Source organism: Bombina bombina, chromosome 5 (assembly GCF_027579735.1).
Source record: "Bombina bombina isolate aBomBom1 chromosome 5, aBomBom1.pri, whole genome shotgun sequence".
NCBI classification, from domain to species: domain Eukaryota; kingdom Metazoa; phylum Chordata; class Amphibia; order Anura; family Bombinatoridae; genus Bombina; species Bombina bombina.
Window position 1 is genome coordinate 264,296,829 of NC_069503.1, and position 17,144 is coordinate 264,313,972.

Below are 17,144 nucleotides of genomic sequence, written 5' to 3' on the forward strand. Positions count from 1 at the left end.
AGAGTACTGACAAAAATCCTTAGTCACCCGAAGGTAGAATTTTAGAGCATGCACAACATCCAGGTTGTGCAACAAACGTTCCTTATGAGAAGAAAGATTAAGACATAGAGAAAGAACAACAATATCCTGATTAATATTTCTATCAGAAACCACGTTAGGAAGAAAATCCAACTTAGTACGAAGAACCGCCTTATCAGCATGAAAGATAAGATAAGGCAAATCCCACTGCAAAGTTGAGAGTTCCGAGACTCTCCGAGCAGAAGAAACAGCAATAAGAAACAAAACCTTCCAAGATAACAACTTAACATCTATCGAATGTAATGGCTCAAACGGAGCCTGCTGCAAAAACTTTAGGAACTAGGTTAAGGCTCCAGGGAGGAGCAACAGACTTAAACACAGGCCTGATTCTGACCAAGGTCTGACAAAAGGATTGAACATCTGGCACATCCGCCAGATGCTTATGTAGCAAAATAGATAATGCAGAAATCTGACCCTTCAGAGAACTGGTTGACTATCTTTTCTCCAGTCCCTCCTGGAGAAAAGACAAAATCCTAGGAATCCTGACCCTATTCCAAGAGTACTCCTTCGATTCGTACCAATAAAAGGTATTTGCTCCATACTTTATGGTAAATCTTTCTAGTAACAGGCTTGCGAGCCTGAATCATGGTCTCAATGACCGACTCAGAAAAACCATGCTTAGACAAAACTAAGTGTTCAATCTCCAAGCAGTCAGCTTCAGAGAAACGAGAATTGGATGAAGGAACGGACCCTGAGTTAGAAGGTCCACCCTCAGAGGCAGCCTCCAAGGTGAAAAAGATGACATCTTCACTAGGTCTGCATACCAGATCCTGCGAGGCAAAGCAGGGGCTATTAAAATTACTGACGCTCTCTACTTGAAATGGAGGAAACAAATATGCCAGACTGAAATCCCAAGGTACCGCCAGAGCATCTATTAGGACGGCCTGTGGATCTCTCGACCTTGAACCGTACCTTGGAAGCTTGGCGTTCTGCCGAGACATCATCAGATACAACTCCGGCATCCCCCATTTGAGGATTAAACTGGAGAACACCTCCGGATGGAGTGCCCACTCCCCGGGATGAAATGTCTGTCTGCTCAGAAAGTCTGCTTCCCACTTGTCCATACCAGGAATGGCAGAAAGACAGCAATTGTGAGCTTCTGCCCACTGAATAATCAGAGCCACCTCCTTCATGGATAAGGAACCCAGAGTTCCTCCCTGTTGGTTGATGTAAGCCACTGAGGTGATATTGTCCGACTGGAACCTGATAAAGCGGGCTAAGGACATTAGAGGCCAAGCTATCAGAGCATTGTAAATCGCTCTCAACTCCAAGATATTTATGGGGAGAGCAGACTCCTCCCGAGTCCAAAGTCCCTGTGCCTTTAACGGGTCCCAGACTGCTCCCCAGCCCAGCAGGCTGGTGTCCGTGGTTACAATCACCCAGGAAGGTCTTTAGAAACATGTACCCTAAGACAGATGTTCCTGAGAAAGCCACCATGGGAGAGAGTCTCGTTCACTGATCTATATCTATCCCCTGAGACAGATCCGAATGGTCCCTGTTCCATTGTCTGAGCATGCATAACTGCAGAGCTCTCAAATAGAATCGAACAACGGGAATGATGTCCATGGAAGCAACCATCAGACCAATTACCTCCATACACTGAGCCACTGATGGCCGAACAATAGACTGCAGAGAGAGGCAAGGATTTGGGATTTTCTGACCTCTGTCAGAAAAATATTCATAGATAGGGAATCTATTATGGTCCCTAAGAAAACCACCCTGGAACAAGGGAACTCTTTTCCAGATTTACTCTCCATCGGTGGGAACATAGAAAAGACAACAAGATCTCTGTATGAGAGTTTTCTTGTTGAAAAGATGGCGCCTGAACCAATATGTCGTCCAGGTAAGGAGCCACTGCAATTCCCTGAGCCCTGATCACTGGCAAGAGAGCCCCCAGAACCTTTGTGAAAATTCTGGGAGCTGTGGCAAGGCCAAATTGAAGAGCCACAAACTGAAAGTGTTTGTCTACAAAGGCAAATCTCAGGTACTTGTTATGATCCCTGAGGATGGGAACATGAACATACGCATCCTTCAGGTCTATGGTAGTCATGAACTGACCCTCTTGTATTAAGGGAAGAATGGACTGAATGGTTTACATTTTGAAGGATGGCATCCTGAGAAACTTGTTTACACACTTTAGGTCTAGAATAGGACGAAAAGTTCCCTCTTTTTTGGGAGCCACAAACAGATTTGAATTAGAATACCAGACCCCGTTCCCAAACGGGAACTGGAACTATCACTCCACAGGGAAGAAAGGTCCCGAACGCAATTCAAGAATGCCTCTCCTTTTATATGGAATGCAGATAATTTTGAGAGAAGAAACCCGCCCCTGGGAGGAAATGTCTTGAATTCTATTTTGTAACCCTGAGACACTATGTCCATAGCCCAAGGATCTGGCACATCTCGTACACAAGCTTGATAGAACAGGGAAAGGCTGCCCCCACTTGATCCGGTCACGGACCGGGGGCAAACCCTTCATGCCGACTTAGATTCAGCTGCAGGTTTCTTTTATTGCTTCCCTTTGTTCCAAGACTGATTGGGCTTCCAAGAAGACTTGGACTGTTCCTACTTGGAAGAGGGAGAGGAAAACTTTCCTTTGGAGTTCCGAAAGGAATGAAAATTACTTTGACTATTCTTCTTGTCTTGTGGTAGAAGAGACCCTTTTCCACCAGTAATGTCAGAGATTATTTCTGCCAAACCAGGGCCAAACAAGGTCTTATCCTTGTAAGGAAGCGCTAAAAGCTTGGACTTAGAAGTAAAATCCGCTCACCATGATTTCAGCCACAGCGCCCTGCGGGCCAGCACAGCAATGCCAGATATCTTGGCTCCTAGTTTAATAACTTGCATGGTAGCATCAGAAATAAAGGAATTGGCTAGCTTGATAACCTTAATCCTGTCTTGGATCTCCTCCAAAGGAATCTCTACATAAAGAGATTCAGACAAAGCATTGTATCAATAAGATGCCGCACTAGACACCATGGCAATACAAACTGCAGGTTGCCACTGAAGGCCTTGATGAACATACATTTTATTCAAACAAGCCTCCAGCTCTTTGTCCATAGGATCCTTAAAAGAGCAGCTATACTCTATAGAAATAGTAGTTCTCTTAGCCAGAGTAGAAATGGCCCCTTCTACTTTAGGCACCGTACGCCATGAATCTTTAATAGTGTCAGCAACAGGAAACATCTTTTTAAAAACAGGAGATAGGGAAAACTGAATCCATGGCTTCTCCCATTCCTGCACGGTCTTGAACAGGAAACACTTCCACAGAGGAAGGAACATCAAAGTAATTATTAAGTTTACTTGATTTCTTAGGGTTGAGGACAGACGGGTCAGAGTCGTCCAAGTAGCTAAAGCCTCCTTTAACAATACACAAAGGTGTTCAAGCTTAGATCTGAAGGATACTACTTCAGCATCAGATGAAGGGATTATACTGTCCAAATCTGAAATTTTACCCTCAGAGACTACCAACGTATCCTCCTCATCAGACTTATGAGAGGGCATTCTAAGTAGCAGAGGGAGGAGCAGAAACCTTACTATCTGAATCTCTAATTTTCCTCTTGCACTTCCCCTGTAACATGGGAATAGCAGATAAAGCAGCAGATACCGCAGAAGATACCTGAGCAGCAATATCTGCAGGCAAGTAAGACAGAGGAACCGCAGGGCACTGTATGTGATGCCACTAAGGCTTGGGACATTTGAGGAGAAAACTGTGGCAACGTCTGAACAGCATCATCCTGAGAGACAGTTGGCTCAGCAAAAAAAATCTTATCTTTATGCTTTAAAGTCCTCTCTATACATGAGGAACAAAAGGGCAACGCAACCTGAGTTTCTAAATATATAGCGACAAAATCCTGTTCCATAATGAAGGAAAAATTCTGGTATAATAATAAAAAAATGTCAAAAATGTTTATTAAGGTACTGTCACTTTAAATATAGTAATAGACAAGTCGCACCCTCACTGCGTGCAGTATTTAACACTGAAACAAACTTTGGCAGCACAGGATTTAGAGTACAGATTCACTGACAAACTATCACCTCTACACCTCAGCGTGTGACTGAGGTGCCTACCTGCCCCCTCGAGCAAAATCTAAGCCGGTCTCAACGTAATGTAGCAGCCGCAGATTAAGCGACTAACTTCCCCAACCGCTCCGTAAGACTGCAAGGAGCTGAACTGAGAGGTCATGTGATCGGTCTGTGAAGCTGCGCCACAAATGCAAAAATGTGTGCTTCCAGCCGGAAGAGAATCGCTGCAAAAATGAAAACCGCTTCCTGACTGAAAATTATGCCAGAGCCGGCGAAATAGATCGCAATAATATGCGATAACAGACAGAGAAAAAAACACCTTACTCACTCTTCCTAAGTGAACTAAGTGTCAGATAAAATAAAATAAGCCAACATATATGGAGTTAACTCTTTCCTTTCTAGAAAGAAGGTTAACCCCAGTCTCTACCTCACATACACAATGTGCCTGCTCCCTGCCGAAAATCGACCTTGTACCCAGGAATCTAGTCACAAAATATGCAGTGCCTGTCTCCCAGCCCCAGAAGACCCAGCACATCTAGCTGTCTGGGAGGAAGACATCTCACCCGATGTGAAAGGAAGCCACTCCTTACAGAGACCTGTGTAAAAAAGAAATAACAGAGTAAACCTACTCTGGCTTTCTGTACTAGGGCAGCAAAATGTTAGGAAAACGCAGCAAAGGCCACCTTACAAGTTCCTAACTGTTTTAAAGCCACCACTACTCTACTGAAGAGATTGACGTGGACTACAGCTATACCCAAAATCTTGCTTGTAGCGAAAGAAATCCAATTTTCTTCAGCCACCAAAACTTCACCTTCTCCATTTAAAAGAGGCAAAGAGAATGACTGGGGATTGTGGGTAGGGGAGTGACACAACAGCTATGCTGTGGTGCTCTTTGCCTCCTCCTGCTGGCCAGGAGTGATATTACAACAGTAATTGATGAGGTTGTGGACTCACCATAACTTAGGAAAGAAATCCAAATTACAAATTTAAAAAAACCTAACACTACGAAAAAAAAAAAAAAAATCTAAAAAATTACAAAAAATAATAAACACTAAATTACAAAAAATAAAAAACACTAAGCTTACAAAAAATAATTAACTAAATAATCAAAACTAAAAAACAATTACACCTAATCTAATAGCCCTATAAAAATAAAAAAGCTCCCCTAAATAAAAACACCCCCTAGCCTACAATAAACTACCAATAGCCCTTAAAAAGGGCCTTTTTGTAGGACATTGCCCTAAGTTAAACAGCTCTTTTACCTGTAAAAAAAAAAAAATACAAAGTCCTCCCAACAGTAAAACCCGCCACTCAACCAACCCCCCAAAATAAAAAACCTAACTCTAAAAAAAAAAACTAAGCTCCCCATTGCCCCTAAAGGGGCATTTGTATGGGCATTGCCCTTAAAGGGGCATTCAGCTCTTTTCACTGCCCTTAAAAGGCCAATCAGCTCTTTTCCAAAACCTCAAAGCCCTAATCTAAAAAAAAAACCCAACCAAAAAAATGAAAAAATAAATAAACCTAACACTAACCCCAGAATATCTACTCACGGTTCCTGAAGTCCAGACATCCATCTTCATCCAGGCGGCGACACCTTCATCCATCTCGGCGGCGCGGAGCTATCCTGATTTGAACAGCCAATAGGATTTCAGAATCTCTTATCCTATTGGCTGATTTGAATAATTAAATCAGCCAATAGGAATGCATTTTTTTTTCTCTCTCTTGGTTTTGTATTGTTTTTGTCGTGTGTTAATTGTGTTAATGTTGTTTTTTTTTCCAATTATATTTCGTAGAGATTTTTAATTGATTAGAAATTTTCCTCTTTAATATCTCCAGAATATACTAATGGACAAGAGTTACTTATTGGTACCCCTGTTTTTCTTTTTGTGTAAGGCTTTCAAATGCAGTGTCAATTTGTCTGTATAGCCCTGCGAGGCGCTTAATTTCTTGTTTATCACGGACCATATGTGATTTGATTTTGTTCAATTGATGGAGATATCAGTTTAAATAAAAGAAAATAAATTCTATATATAAAAAAAAAAAAAAAAGGAATACAAGGTACGCCATTTTGAAACTGCTACCGTGTATTCATCTTCAGTGTACAGCAGTGACCGTATGAAGCGGACGCTCCGCACAGAATGGCTTCCAGGATAGCTCCGCGCTGCCGGGATGAAGAAAGAAGACGTCCCCGAGATGGATGAAGGTGTCGCCTCTTGGATGAGGACTTCTCGCCGCCTGGATGAAGATGGATGTCCGGACTTCAGGAACCGTGAGTAGATATTCTGGGGTTAGTGTTAGTTTTTGGGGCAATGGGTAGCTTAGTTTTTTTTTTTTAGAGTTAGGTTTTTATCTTGAGGGGTTGGTTGGGTGGTGGGCTTTACTGTTGGGGGACTTTATTTTTTTTTACAGGTAAAAGAGCTGTTTAACTTAGGGCAATGCCCTACAAAAGGACCTTTTAAGGGCTATTGGTAGTTTATTGTAGGCTAGGGGGTGTTTTTTTTTTTTTTATAGGGCTATTAGATAATGTGCAATTGTTTTTATTTTTGATCATTTCGTTTATTATTTTTCGCAATTTAGTGTTTATTATTTTTTGCAATTTCAGATTTTTTATTTTTTGTCGTAGTGTTAGGTTTTTTAAAATTTGCTTTTAATTGGTAGTATTTTTTTATTTTATTAGAAAAGTAATGTTAGGTTAATTTATAGTTTAATGTTAGGTTTTATTTTTATTTTACAGGTAAGATTTTATTTATTTAAATATAGCTATATTGTAATTTTAATTTAAAGTTAGGGGGGGTGTTAGGTTTAAGGGTTAATAGTTTAATTTAGTGGCGGCGATGTGGGAGGCCAGAGGTTTAGGGGTTAATAGGTTTATTTAGTGGCGGCGATGTGGGAGGCCGGAGGTTTAGGGATTAATAACTTTATTATAGTGTCGGCGATGTCGGGGAGCGGCGGAATAGGGGTTAATAACTTTATTATAGTGTCTGCGATGTGGGGGGCAGCGGATTAGGGGTGTTTAGACTTGGGGTTTATATTAGGGTGTTAGGTTTTAATGTAACTTTTTTTCCCCCATAGACAATGGGGTTGCGTAACGGAGATTTTTCATTCCGTACTTCAGATGTTTTTTTCTAACACTCTCTCCCCATTGATGTCTATGGAGGAAAGCGTGCATGAGCATGTCAAATCAGCCCTTGGATTTTGTGTGGTATGGAGCTTAACGCCACCATATCGCACGCACAAGGAGGCTTTTCAGTAACTCGTAATGGCAGCGCTATGGAGAGTGAAATAATGCAACTTTTTTGGCGTTAGTTTAACACCCTGTTTAGCGCAAAACTCGTAATCTAGGTTAAATATATTAATCTAGCATATATATTTAAAAATAGTCTTTCAAGAAGAAAGTAAAGGTGTTAATGATGATTAGTAATGCATGAAATACCTGCTGAGCAGGGACTCCCGCTGTTTGCATATAATACTGTTGGTTCTGCATCTTTGCATACATAGAATACATAGGATCCTCATTCATTAACTTTGTGTATAACGAAAGTGCTTCCATAACTTTAACATTTAATTCAGAAAGCTCAGAATGTTTCCTGAAAAATATAAAGCAGTAACTTACTATTTCTGTATCAAAACAAAGCAAAACAGAAATGTATCACTGAACACTAAAATGTTTCTCAAAGCCTTCAGGTTCAAGAAATCAACATACACATAAAATGTGGTTACAAATAACATTTACATTTTCTATTTCAGTAACAAAAAAATGATTGGCAGAAAAACAAATTAGCTTTTAAACATTTGATCAACAAGGTTGCTTTACAACAAAAGTCATAATTCACCCTCTCCTTTTCAATGGACAGATCTTGAAAAAAAGTGGGGCAATGATAGTTACAGATACACAAGTGAGAAATTAAATGAAGCAAAGTGATAAAAACATAATTTATGCTTACCTGATAAATTTATTTCTCTTGTGGTGTATCCAGTCCACGGATCATCCATTACTTGTGGGATATTCTCCTTCCCAACAGGAAGTTGCAAGAGGATCACCCACAGCAGAGCTGCTATATAGCTCCTCCCCTAACTGCCATATCCAGTCATTCAACCGAAGACAAGCAGAGAAAGGAGAAACCATAGGGTGCAGTGGTGACTGTAGTTTAAAATTAAAAAAATACCTGCCTTAAAATGACAGGGCGGGCCGTGGACTGGATACACCACAAGAGAAATAAATTTATCAGGTAAGCATAAATTATGTTTTCTCTTGTAAGGTGTATCCAGTCCACGGATCATCCATTACTTGTGGGATACCAATACCAAAGCTAAAATACACGGATGAAGGGAGGGACAAGGCAGGAACTTAAACGGAAGGTACCACTGCCTGTAAAACCTTTCTCCCAAAAATAGCCTCCGAAGAAGCAAAAGTATCAAATTTATAGAATTTTGAAAAGGTATGAAGCGAAGACCAAGTCGCCGCCTTCCAAATCTGTTCAACAGAAGCCTCATTTTTAAAGGCCCATGTGGAAGCCACAGCTCTAGTAGAATGAGCTGTAAACCTTTCAGGAGGCTGCTGGCCAGCAGTCTCATAAGCTAAGCGTATTATACTCCTTAGCCAAAATGAAAAAGAAGTTGCCGAAGCCTTTTGGCCTCTCCTCTGTCCAGAGTAGACAACAAACAATCTCCTGATTGATATTCTTATTAGATACCACCTTAGGTAAAAACCCAGGTTTGGCACACAGAACTACCTTATCTGCATGGAAGATCAGATAAGGAGAATCACATTGTAAGGCAGATAACTCGGAAACTCTACCAGCCGAGGAAATAGCTACCAAAAAAAAAAAAATTTCCAAGATAAAAGTTTGATATCTATGGAATGAAGAGGTTCAAACGGAACCCCCTGAAGAACTTTAAGAACCAAATTTAAGCTCCAAGGTGGAGCAACAGGTTTAGTTATTCTTAACTAAAGCCTGACAAAATGCCTGAACGTCTGGAACATCCGCCAGACGCTTGTGCAAAAGAATAGACAGAGCAGAAATCTGTCCCCTATCTTATGATAGATTTTACTGGACAGGCTTTCGAGCCTGAATTAAGGTGTCAATGACTGACTCGGAGAAACCATGCTTTGATAAAATCAAGCGTTCAATCTCCAGGCAGTCAGTCTCAGAGAAATTAGATTTGGATGGTTGAAAGGACCTTGAAGTAGAAGGTCCTGTCTCAGCGGCAGAGTCCATGGTGGAAAGGATGACATGTCCATCAGATCTGCATACCAAGTCCTGCATGGCCACGCAGGCGCTATCAAGATCACTGATGCTCTCTCCTGCTTGATTTTGGCAATCAGACGAGGGAGCAGAGGAAACGGTGGAAACACATAAGCCAGGTTGAAGGACCAAGGCGCTGTTAGAGCATCTATCAGCGTTGCCTTGGGGTCCCTGGACCTGGATCCGTAACAAGGAAGTTTGGCGTTCTGGCGAGACGCCATGAGATCCAGTTCTGGTTTGCCCCAACGATGAATCAATTGTGCAAACACCTCCGGATGGAGTTCCCACTCCCCCGGGTGAAAAGTCTGACTTAGAAAATCCGCCTCCCAGTTCTCTACACCTGGGATATGGATAGCTGATAGGTGGCAAGAGTGAATCTCTGCCTAGCGAATTATCTTTGAGACTTCTAACATCGCTAGGGAACTCCTTGTTCCCCCTTGATGGTTGATGTAAGCCACAGTCGTGATGTTGTCCGACTGAAATCTTATGAACCTCATTGTCGCAAGCTGAGGCCAAGCCTCAAGAGAGCATTGAATATCGCTCTTAGTTCCAGAATGTTTATCCTAGAAGGCTGGCATCTGTCATTACAATTTTCCAATATGGCCTGCGAAAGGTCATACCTTTGGACAGATGGACCTGACATAGCCACCAGAGAAGAGAATCCCTGGTCTCTTCATCCAGATTTAGTAGAGGGGACAAATCTGTGTAATCCCCATTCCACTGGCTGAGCATGCAGAGTTGCAGCGGTCTGAGATGTAGGCGGGCGAACGGCACTATGTCCATTGCCGCTACCATTAAGCCAATTACTTCCATACACTGAGCCACCGAAGGGCGAGGAGTGGAATAAAGAACACGGCAGGAATTTAGAAGTTTTGATAACCTGGTCTCTGTCAGGTAAATCCTCATGTCTACTGAATCTATTAGAGTTCCCAGAAAGGATACTCTTGTGAGAGGGGATAGAGAACTCTTTTCTTCGTTCACTTTCCACCCATGCGACCTCAGAAATGCCAGAACTATGTCTGTATGAGACTTGGCAATTTTAAAATTTGACGCCTGTATCAGAATGTCATCTAAATAAGGGGCCACTGCTATGCCCCGCGGCCTTAGGACCGCCAGAAGTGACCCCAGAACCTTCGTAAAGATTCTTGGGGCTGTAGCTAACCCAAATGGAAGAGCTACAAACTGGTAATGCCTGTCTAGGAAGGCAAACCTGAGAAACCGATGATGATCTTTGTGTATCGGAATGTGAAGATACGCATCCTTTAAATCCACTGTAGTCATGTATTGACCCTCCTGGATCATAGGCAGGATGGTACGAATAGTCTCCATCTTGAATGATGGAACCCTGAGAAATTTGTTTAAGATCTTGAGATCTAAGATTGGTCTGAAGGTTCCCTCTTTTTTGGGAACCACAAACAGATTTGAATAGAATCCTTGTCCCTGTTCCTCCTTTGGAACTGGGTGGATCACTCCCATAACTAGGAGGTCTTGAACACAGTGTAAAAATGCCTCTCTCTTTATCTGGTTTGTAGATAAATGTGAAAGGTGAAATCTCCCTTTTGGAGGAGAAGCTTTGAAGTCCAGAAGATACCCCTGGGATACAATTTCCAACGCCCAGGGATCCTGGACATCTCTTGCCCAAGCCTGGGCGAAGAGCGACAGTCTGCCCCCTACTAGATCCGTTACCGGATAGGGGACTGATACTTCATGCTGTCTTAGGGGCAGCAGCAGGCTTTTTGGCCTGCTTCCCTTTGTTCCAGGTCTGGTTAGGTCTCCAGACCGACTTGGACTGGGCAAAAGTTCCCTCTTTTATTGCATTAGAGGAAGTTGATGCTGCACTCGCCTTGAAGTTTCAAAAGGCACGAAAAACATAATTTATACTTACATGATAAATTTATTTCTCTTGTAGTGTGTTCAGTCCACGGGTCATCCATTACTTATGGGATATATTCTCCTTCCCAACAGGAAGTTGCAAGAGGATCACCCAAGCAGAGCTGCTATATAGCTCCTCCCCTCACATGTCATATCCAGTCATTCGACCGAAACAAGACGAGAAAGGAGAAACTATAGGGTGCAGTGGTGACTGGAGTTATAATTTAAAATTTAGAACCTGCCTCAAAAAAAGACAGGGCGGGCCGTGGACTGAACACACTACAAGAGAAATAAATTTATCAGGTAAGCATAAATTATGTTTTCTCTTGTTAAGTGTGTTCAGTCCACGGGTCATCCATTACTTATGGGATACCAATACCAAAGCTAAAGTACACGGATGATGGGAGGGACAAGGCAGGAACATTAAACAGAAGGAACCACTGCCTGTAGAACCTTTCTCCCAAAAACAGCCTCCGAAGAAGCAAAAGTGTCAAATTTGTAAAATTTGGAAAAAGTATGAAGCGAAGACCAAGTTGCAGCCTTGCAAATCTGTTCAACAGAGACCTCATTCTTAAAGGCCCAGGTGGAAGCCACAGCTCTAGTGGAATGAGCTGTAATTCTTTCAGGAGGCTGCTGTCCAGCAGTCTCATAGGCTAAACGTATTATGCTACGAAGCCAAAAAGAGAGAGAGGTAGCCGAAGCCTTTTGACCTCTCCTCTGTCCTGAGTAAACGACAAACAGAGAAGAAGTTTGCCGAAAATCTTTAGTTGCCTGTAAGTAGAACTTCAGGGCACGGACCACGTCTAGATTATGCAAAAGACGTTCCTTCTTTGAAGAAGGATTAGGACATAATGATGGAACAACAATCTCTTGATTGATATTCCTGTTAGAAACAACCTTAGGTAAAAACCCAGGTTTAGTACGCAGGACTACCTTGTCTGAATGAAAGATCAGATAAGGGGAAATCGCAATGTAAGGCAGATAACTCAGAGACTCTTCGAGCCGAGGAAATAGCCATCAAAAACAGAACTTTCCAAGATAAAAGTTTAATATCAATGGAATGAAGGGGTTCAAACGGAACACCCTGAAGTACTTTAAGAACCAAGTTTAAGCTCCAAGGAGGAGCAACAGTTTTAAACACAGGCTTAATTCTAGTCAAAGCCTGACAAAAGGCCTGGACGTCTGGATTCTCTGCCAGACGCTTGTGTAAAAGAATACAGAGCAGAAATCTGTCCCTTTAGTGAACTAGCGGATAAGCCCTTTTCTAAACCCTCTTGTAGAAAGGACAATATCCTAGGAATCCTAACCCTACTCCATGAGTAACTCTTGGATTCACACCAATATAAATATTTACGCCATATTTTATGGTAAATTTTTCTGGTAACAGGTTTCCGAGCCTGTATTAATGTATCAATAACCGAATCCGAAAACCCACGCTTTGATAGAATCAAGCGTTCAATTTCCAAGCAGTCAGCCTCAGAGAAATTAGGTTTGGATGGTTGAAAGGACCCTGAATTAGAAGGTCCTGCCTCAGGGGTAGAGACCATGGTGGACAGGACGACATGTCCACTAGGTCTGCATACCAGGTCCTGCGTGGCCACGCAGGCGCTATCAGAATCACAGATGCTCTCTCCTGTTTGATCCTGGCAATCAGTCGAGGTAGCAACGGAAAAGGTGGAAACACATAAGCTATGTTGAAAACCCAAGGGGCTGCTAGTGCATCTACCAGCACCGCACCCGGGTCCCTGGACCTGGATCCGTAACAAGGAAGCTTGGCGTTCTGGCAAGATGCCATGAGATCCAGATCCGGTTTGCCCCAACGATGAATCAGTTGAGCAAATACCTCCGGGTGAAGTTCCCACTCCCCCGGATGAAAAGTCTGGCGACTTAGAAAATCCGCCTCCCAGTTCTCCACGCCTGGGATGTAGATCGCTGACAGGTGGCAAGAGTGAGACTCTGCCCAGTGAATTATCTTCGAGACTTCCAACATCGCTAGGGAACTCCTGGTTCCCCCTTGATGATTGATGTAAGCCACAGTCGTGATGTTGTCCGACTGAAATCTGATGAACCTCAGTGTTGCTAACTGAGGCCAAGCTAGAAGAGCATTGAATATTGCTCTTAATTCTAGAATGTTTATCGGGAGGAGTTTCTCCTCCTGAGTCCACGATCCCTGAGCCTTCAGGGAGTTCCAGACTGCTCCCCAGCCTAGTAGGCTGGCATCTGTTGTTACAATCGTCCAATCTGGTCTGCGAAAAGTCATTCCTTTGGACAGATGAACCCGTGATAACCACCAGAGAAGAGAATCTCTGGTCTTCTGGTCCAGATTTAGCAAAGGGGACAGATCTGAGTAATCCCCGTTCCATTGACTTAGCATGCATAGTTGCAGCGGTCTGAGATGTAGGCGCGCAAATGGCACTATGTCCATTGCCGCGACCATTAAGCCGATTACTTCCATGCACTGAGCTACTGATGGGCTTGGAATGGAGTGAAGGACACGGCAAGCATTGAGAATCTTTAATAACCTGGACTCCGTTAGGTAAATCTTCATCTCTACAGAATCTATAAGAGTCCCTAGAAAAGGGACCCTTGTGAGTGGTAACAGAGAACTCTTTTCCACGTTCACTTTCCACCCATGCGACCTCAGAAATGCTAGAACTATCTATGTATGAGACTTTGCATTTTGAAAACTTGACGCTTGTATCAGAATGTCGTCTAGGTACGGAGCCACCGCTATGCCTCGTGGTCTTAGTACCGCCAGAAGTGAGCCCAGAACCTTCGTAAAAATTCTTGGGGCCGTAGCCAACCCGAAGGGAAGAGCTACAAACTGGTAATGCCTGTCTAGAAAGGCAAACCTTAGGTACCGATAATGATCTCTGTGAATCGGTATGTGAAGGTAGGCATCCTTTAAGTCCACTGTGGTCATATATTGACCCTCTTGGATCATGGGTAGGATGGTCCGAATGGTTTCCATCTTGAACGATGGAACCCTTAGGAATTTGTTTAAGATCTTTAAGTCTAAGATTGGTCTGAAGGTTCCCTCTTTTTTGGGAACCACAAACAGATTTGAATAAAACCCTTGCCCCTGTTCCGTTCGCGGAACTGGGTGGATCACTCCCATCACTAAGAGGTCTTGTACACATTGTAGAAATGCCTCTTTCTTTACTAGGTTTGTTGATAACCTTGACAGATGAAACCTCCCTTGTGGAGGAGAAGTTTTGAAATCCAGAAGGTATCCCTGAGATATAATCTCCAATGTCCAGGGATCCTGTACATCTCTTGCCCAGGCCTGGGCGAAGAGAGAAAGTCTGCCCCCCACTAGATCCGTCTCCGGAAAGAGGGGTCCTGCCTTCATGCTGTCTTAGGGGCGGAAGTAGGTTTTCTGGCCTGCTTGCCCTTGTTCCATGACTGGTTGCCTTTCCAACCCTGTCTGTAACGAGCAGTAGTTCCTTCCTGTTTTGGAGCGGAGGAAGTTGATGCTGCTCCTGCCTTGAAATTACGAAAGGCACGAAAATTAGACTGTTTGGCCTTTGCTTTGGCCCTGTCCTGAGGAAGGGTGTGGCCCTTACCTCCAGTAATGTCAGCAATAATTTCCTTCAAGCCGGGCCCGAATAAGGTCTGCCCTTTGAAAGGAATGTTCAGTAGTTTAGACTTAGAAGTTACATCTGCTGACCAGGACTTAAGCCATAGCGCTCTGCGCGCCTGTATGGCGAATCCGGAATTCTTAGCCGTAAGTTTGGTTAAATGCACTACGGCATCCGAAACAAACGCATTAGCCAGCTTAAGGGTTCTAAGCTTGCTCAAAGACTCATCCAATGGTGCTGTGCGAATCGCCTCTTCCAGAGACTCAAACCAGAATGCCGCTGCAGCAGTGACAGGCGCAATGCATGCAAGAGGCTGTAATATGAAACCTTGTTGAACAAACATTTTCTTAAGGTAACCCTCTAATTTTTTATCCATTGGATCTGAGAAAGCACAGCTATCCTCTACTGGGATAGTGGTACGCTTGGCTAAAGTAGAAACTGCTCCCTCCACCTTAGGGACCGTCTGCCATAAGTCTCGTGTGGTGGCGTCTATAGGGAACATTTTTCTAAATATCGGGGGAGGGGAAAAAGGCACACCGGGTCTATCCCACTCCTTGCTAATAATCTCTGTAAGCCTCTTTGGTATAGGAAAAACGTCAGTACACACCGGTACCGCATAGTATTTATCCAGCCTACATAATTTCTCTGGGATTGCCACCGTGTCACAATCATTCAGAGCCGCTAACACCTCCCCTAGTAACACGCGGAGGTTCTCAAGCTTAAATTTAAAATATGAAATTTCTGAATCCGGTCTCCCCGAATCAGAACCGTCACCCACAGAATGAAGCTCTCCGTCCTCATGTTCTGCAAATTGTGACGCAGTATCAGACATGGCTCTCGTGTCATCGGCGCGCTCTGTCCTTAACCCAGAGCTGTCGCGCTTGCCTCTTAACTCGGGCATATTGTATAAAACTTCTTTCATAACATTAGCCATATCATGTAAAGTGATTTGTAAGGGCCTTGATGTACTTGGCGCCTCAATCTCACGCACCTCCCGAGCGGGAGACGAAGGTACTGACACGTGAGGAGAGTTAGACGGCATAACTTCCCCCTCGTTGTCTGGTGATAATTTCTTTATCGGTACAGATTGACTTTTATTCAAAGTAATATCAATACAATTGGTACACATATTTCGATTGGGCTCCACATCGGCTTTTAAACATAATGAACAAGCAGATTCCTCTGTATCAGACATGTTTAAACAGACTAGCAATGAAGCTATCAAGCTTGGAAATTACTTTCAATAAATTTACAAGCAATCTAAAAAACGCTGCAGCGCTTTTATAAAAACACAGTTGAATAACAAAGAACTAATTCAGTTATAGTCAACAATTCTTTAAATGTATTAATTAGCAGAGGATTGCACCCGTTAGCAAAAGGATGATTAACCCCTCAGTACCCAAAAAAAAAAACCGGATATCAAATTAAGATTTAACGTTTTTATCACAGTCAAACACACTGTCACAGGTCTGCTATGACTGATTACCTCCCTCAAAAACGAATTTTGAAGATTACTGAGCTCTCTAGAGACGTCCTGGATCAAGGAGGAAGAAGCAGGAAGACTGTATTAGAATTTTAACTGCGCAACAAGGCGCTAAAAAAGTCCCCTCCCACTCATTTACAACAGTGGGAGATCTGATATAACAGTTTCTATGCAGAAATTACGTTAGCCATGTGGAAAAAATTCATGCCCAAAAGGATTTATCACCAAAGTACCTCACAAAACGAATAACATGCCAGTAAACGTTTTTCTTTTAATGTCATACAAAATTATCACTAAGCCTGCTACCAGTCGCTTCCACTGCAGATAAGGCTTAAGCATTATTTCAGTATTAACAGTATTTTCTCAGTCAAATTCTAGTCCCTAGAAAATAACTCTACTGTGCATACATTTATCAGCCTGATACCAGTCACTACTACTGCATTTAAGGCTGTACTTACATCATACGGGTAACAGCAGTGTTTTCTTAGTCAATTCCATTCCCAGAAAATATTGTACTGCACATACCTCATTTGCGGGAGACCCCGCATGCTATTCCCATGTTCTGAAGTTACCCCACTCCTCAGAATGTCGAGAACAGCCAGTGGATCTTAGTTACGCCTGCTAAGATCATATACCAAATACTGCCTGAGATAGAAAAACAGCACACTCCGGTGCCATTTAAAATAACAAGAAAATTTGATAAGAGTAAATTAGAAAGTTGCTTAAAATTTCATGCTCTATCTGAATCACAAAAGAAAAAATTTGGGTTCAGTGTCCCTTTAAAATCTGTCCTGTTAGTGACTAATGAGAACCTTGAACTACATTACAGTAAAACAGATATCATGTTGATGCTCTTTT

The 17,144-nt window shown here is 42.7% G+C and overlaps 1 protein-coding gene across 3 annotated transcripts in view; it reads right to left on the reverse strand.

The window, feature by feature from the left end:
* Positions 1–17,144, reverse strand: part of STAM (signal transducing adaptor molecule) — a 73,784-nt gene that overhangs the window by 13,985 nt on the left and 42,655 nt on the right. For all 3 annotated transcript variants that reach the window (XM_053713975.1, XM_053713976.1, XM_053713977.1), the window contains exon 12: positions 7,538–7,691. In XM_053713975.1, coding sequence (XP_053569950.1) covers positions 7,538–7,691 — 154 coding nt within the window. The remainder of the gene's footprint in view (positions 1–7,537; positions 7,692–17,144) is intronic.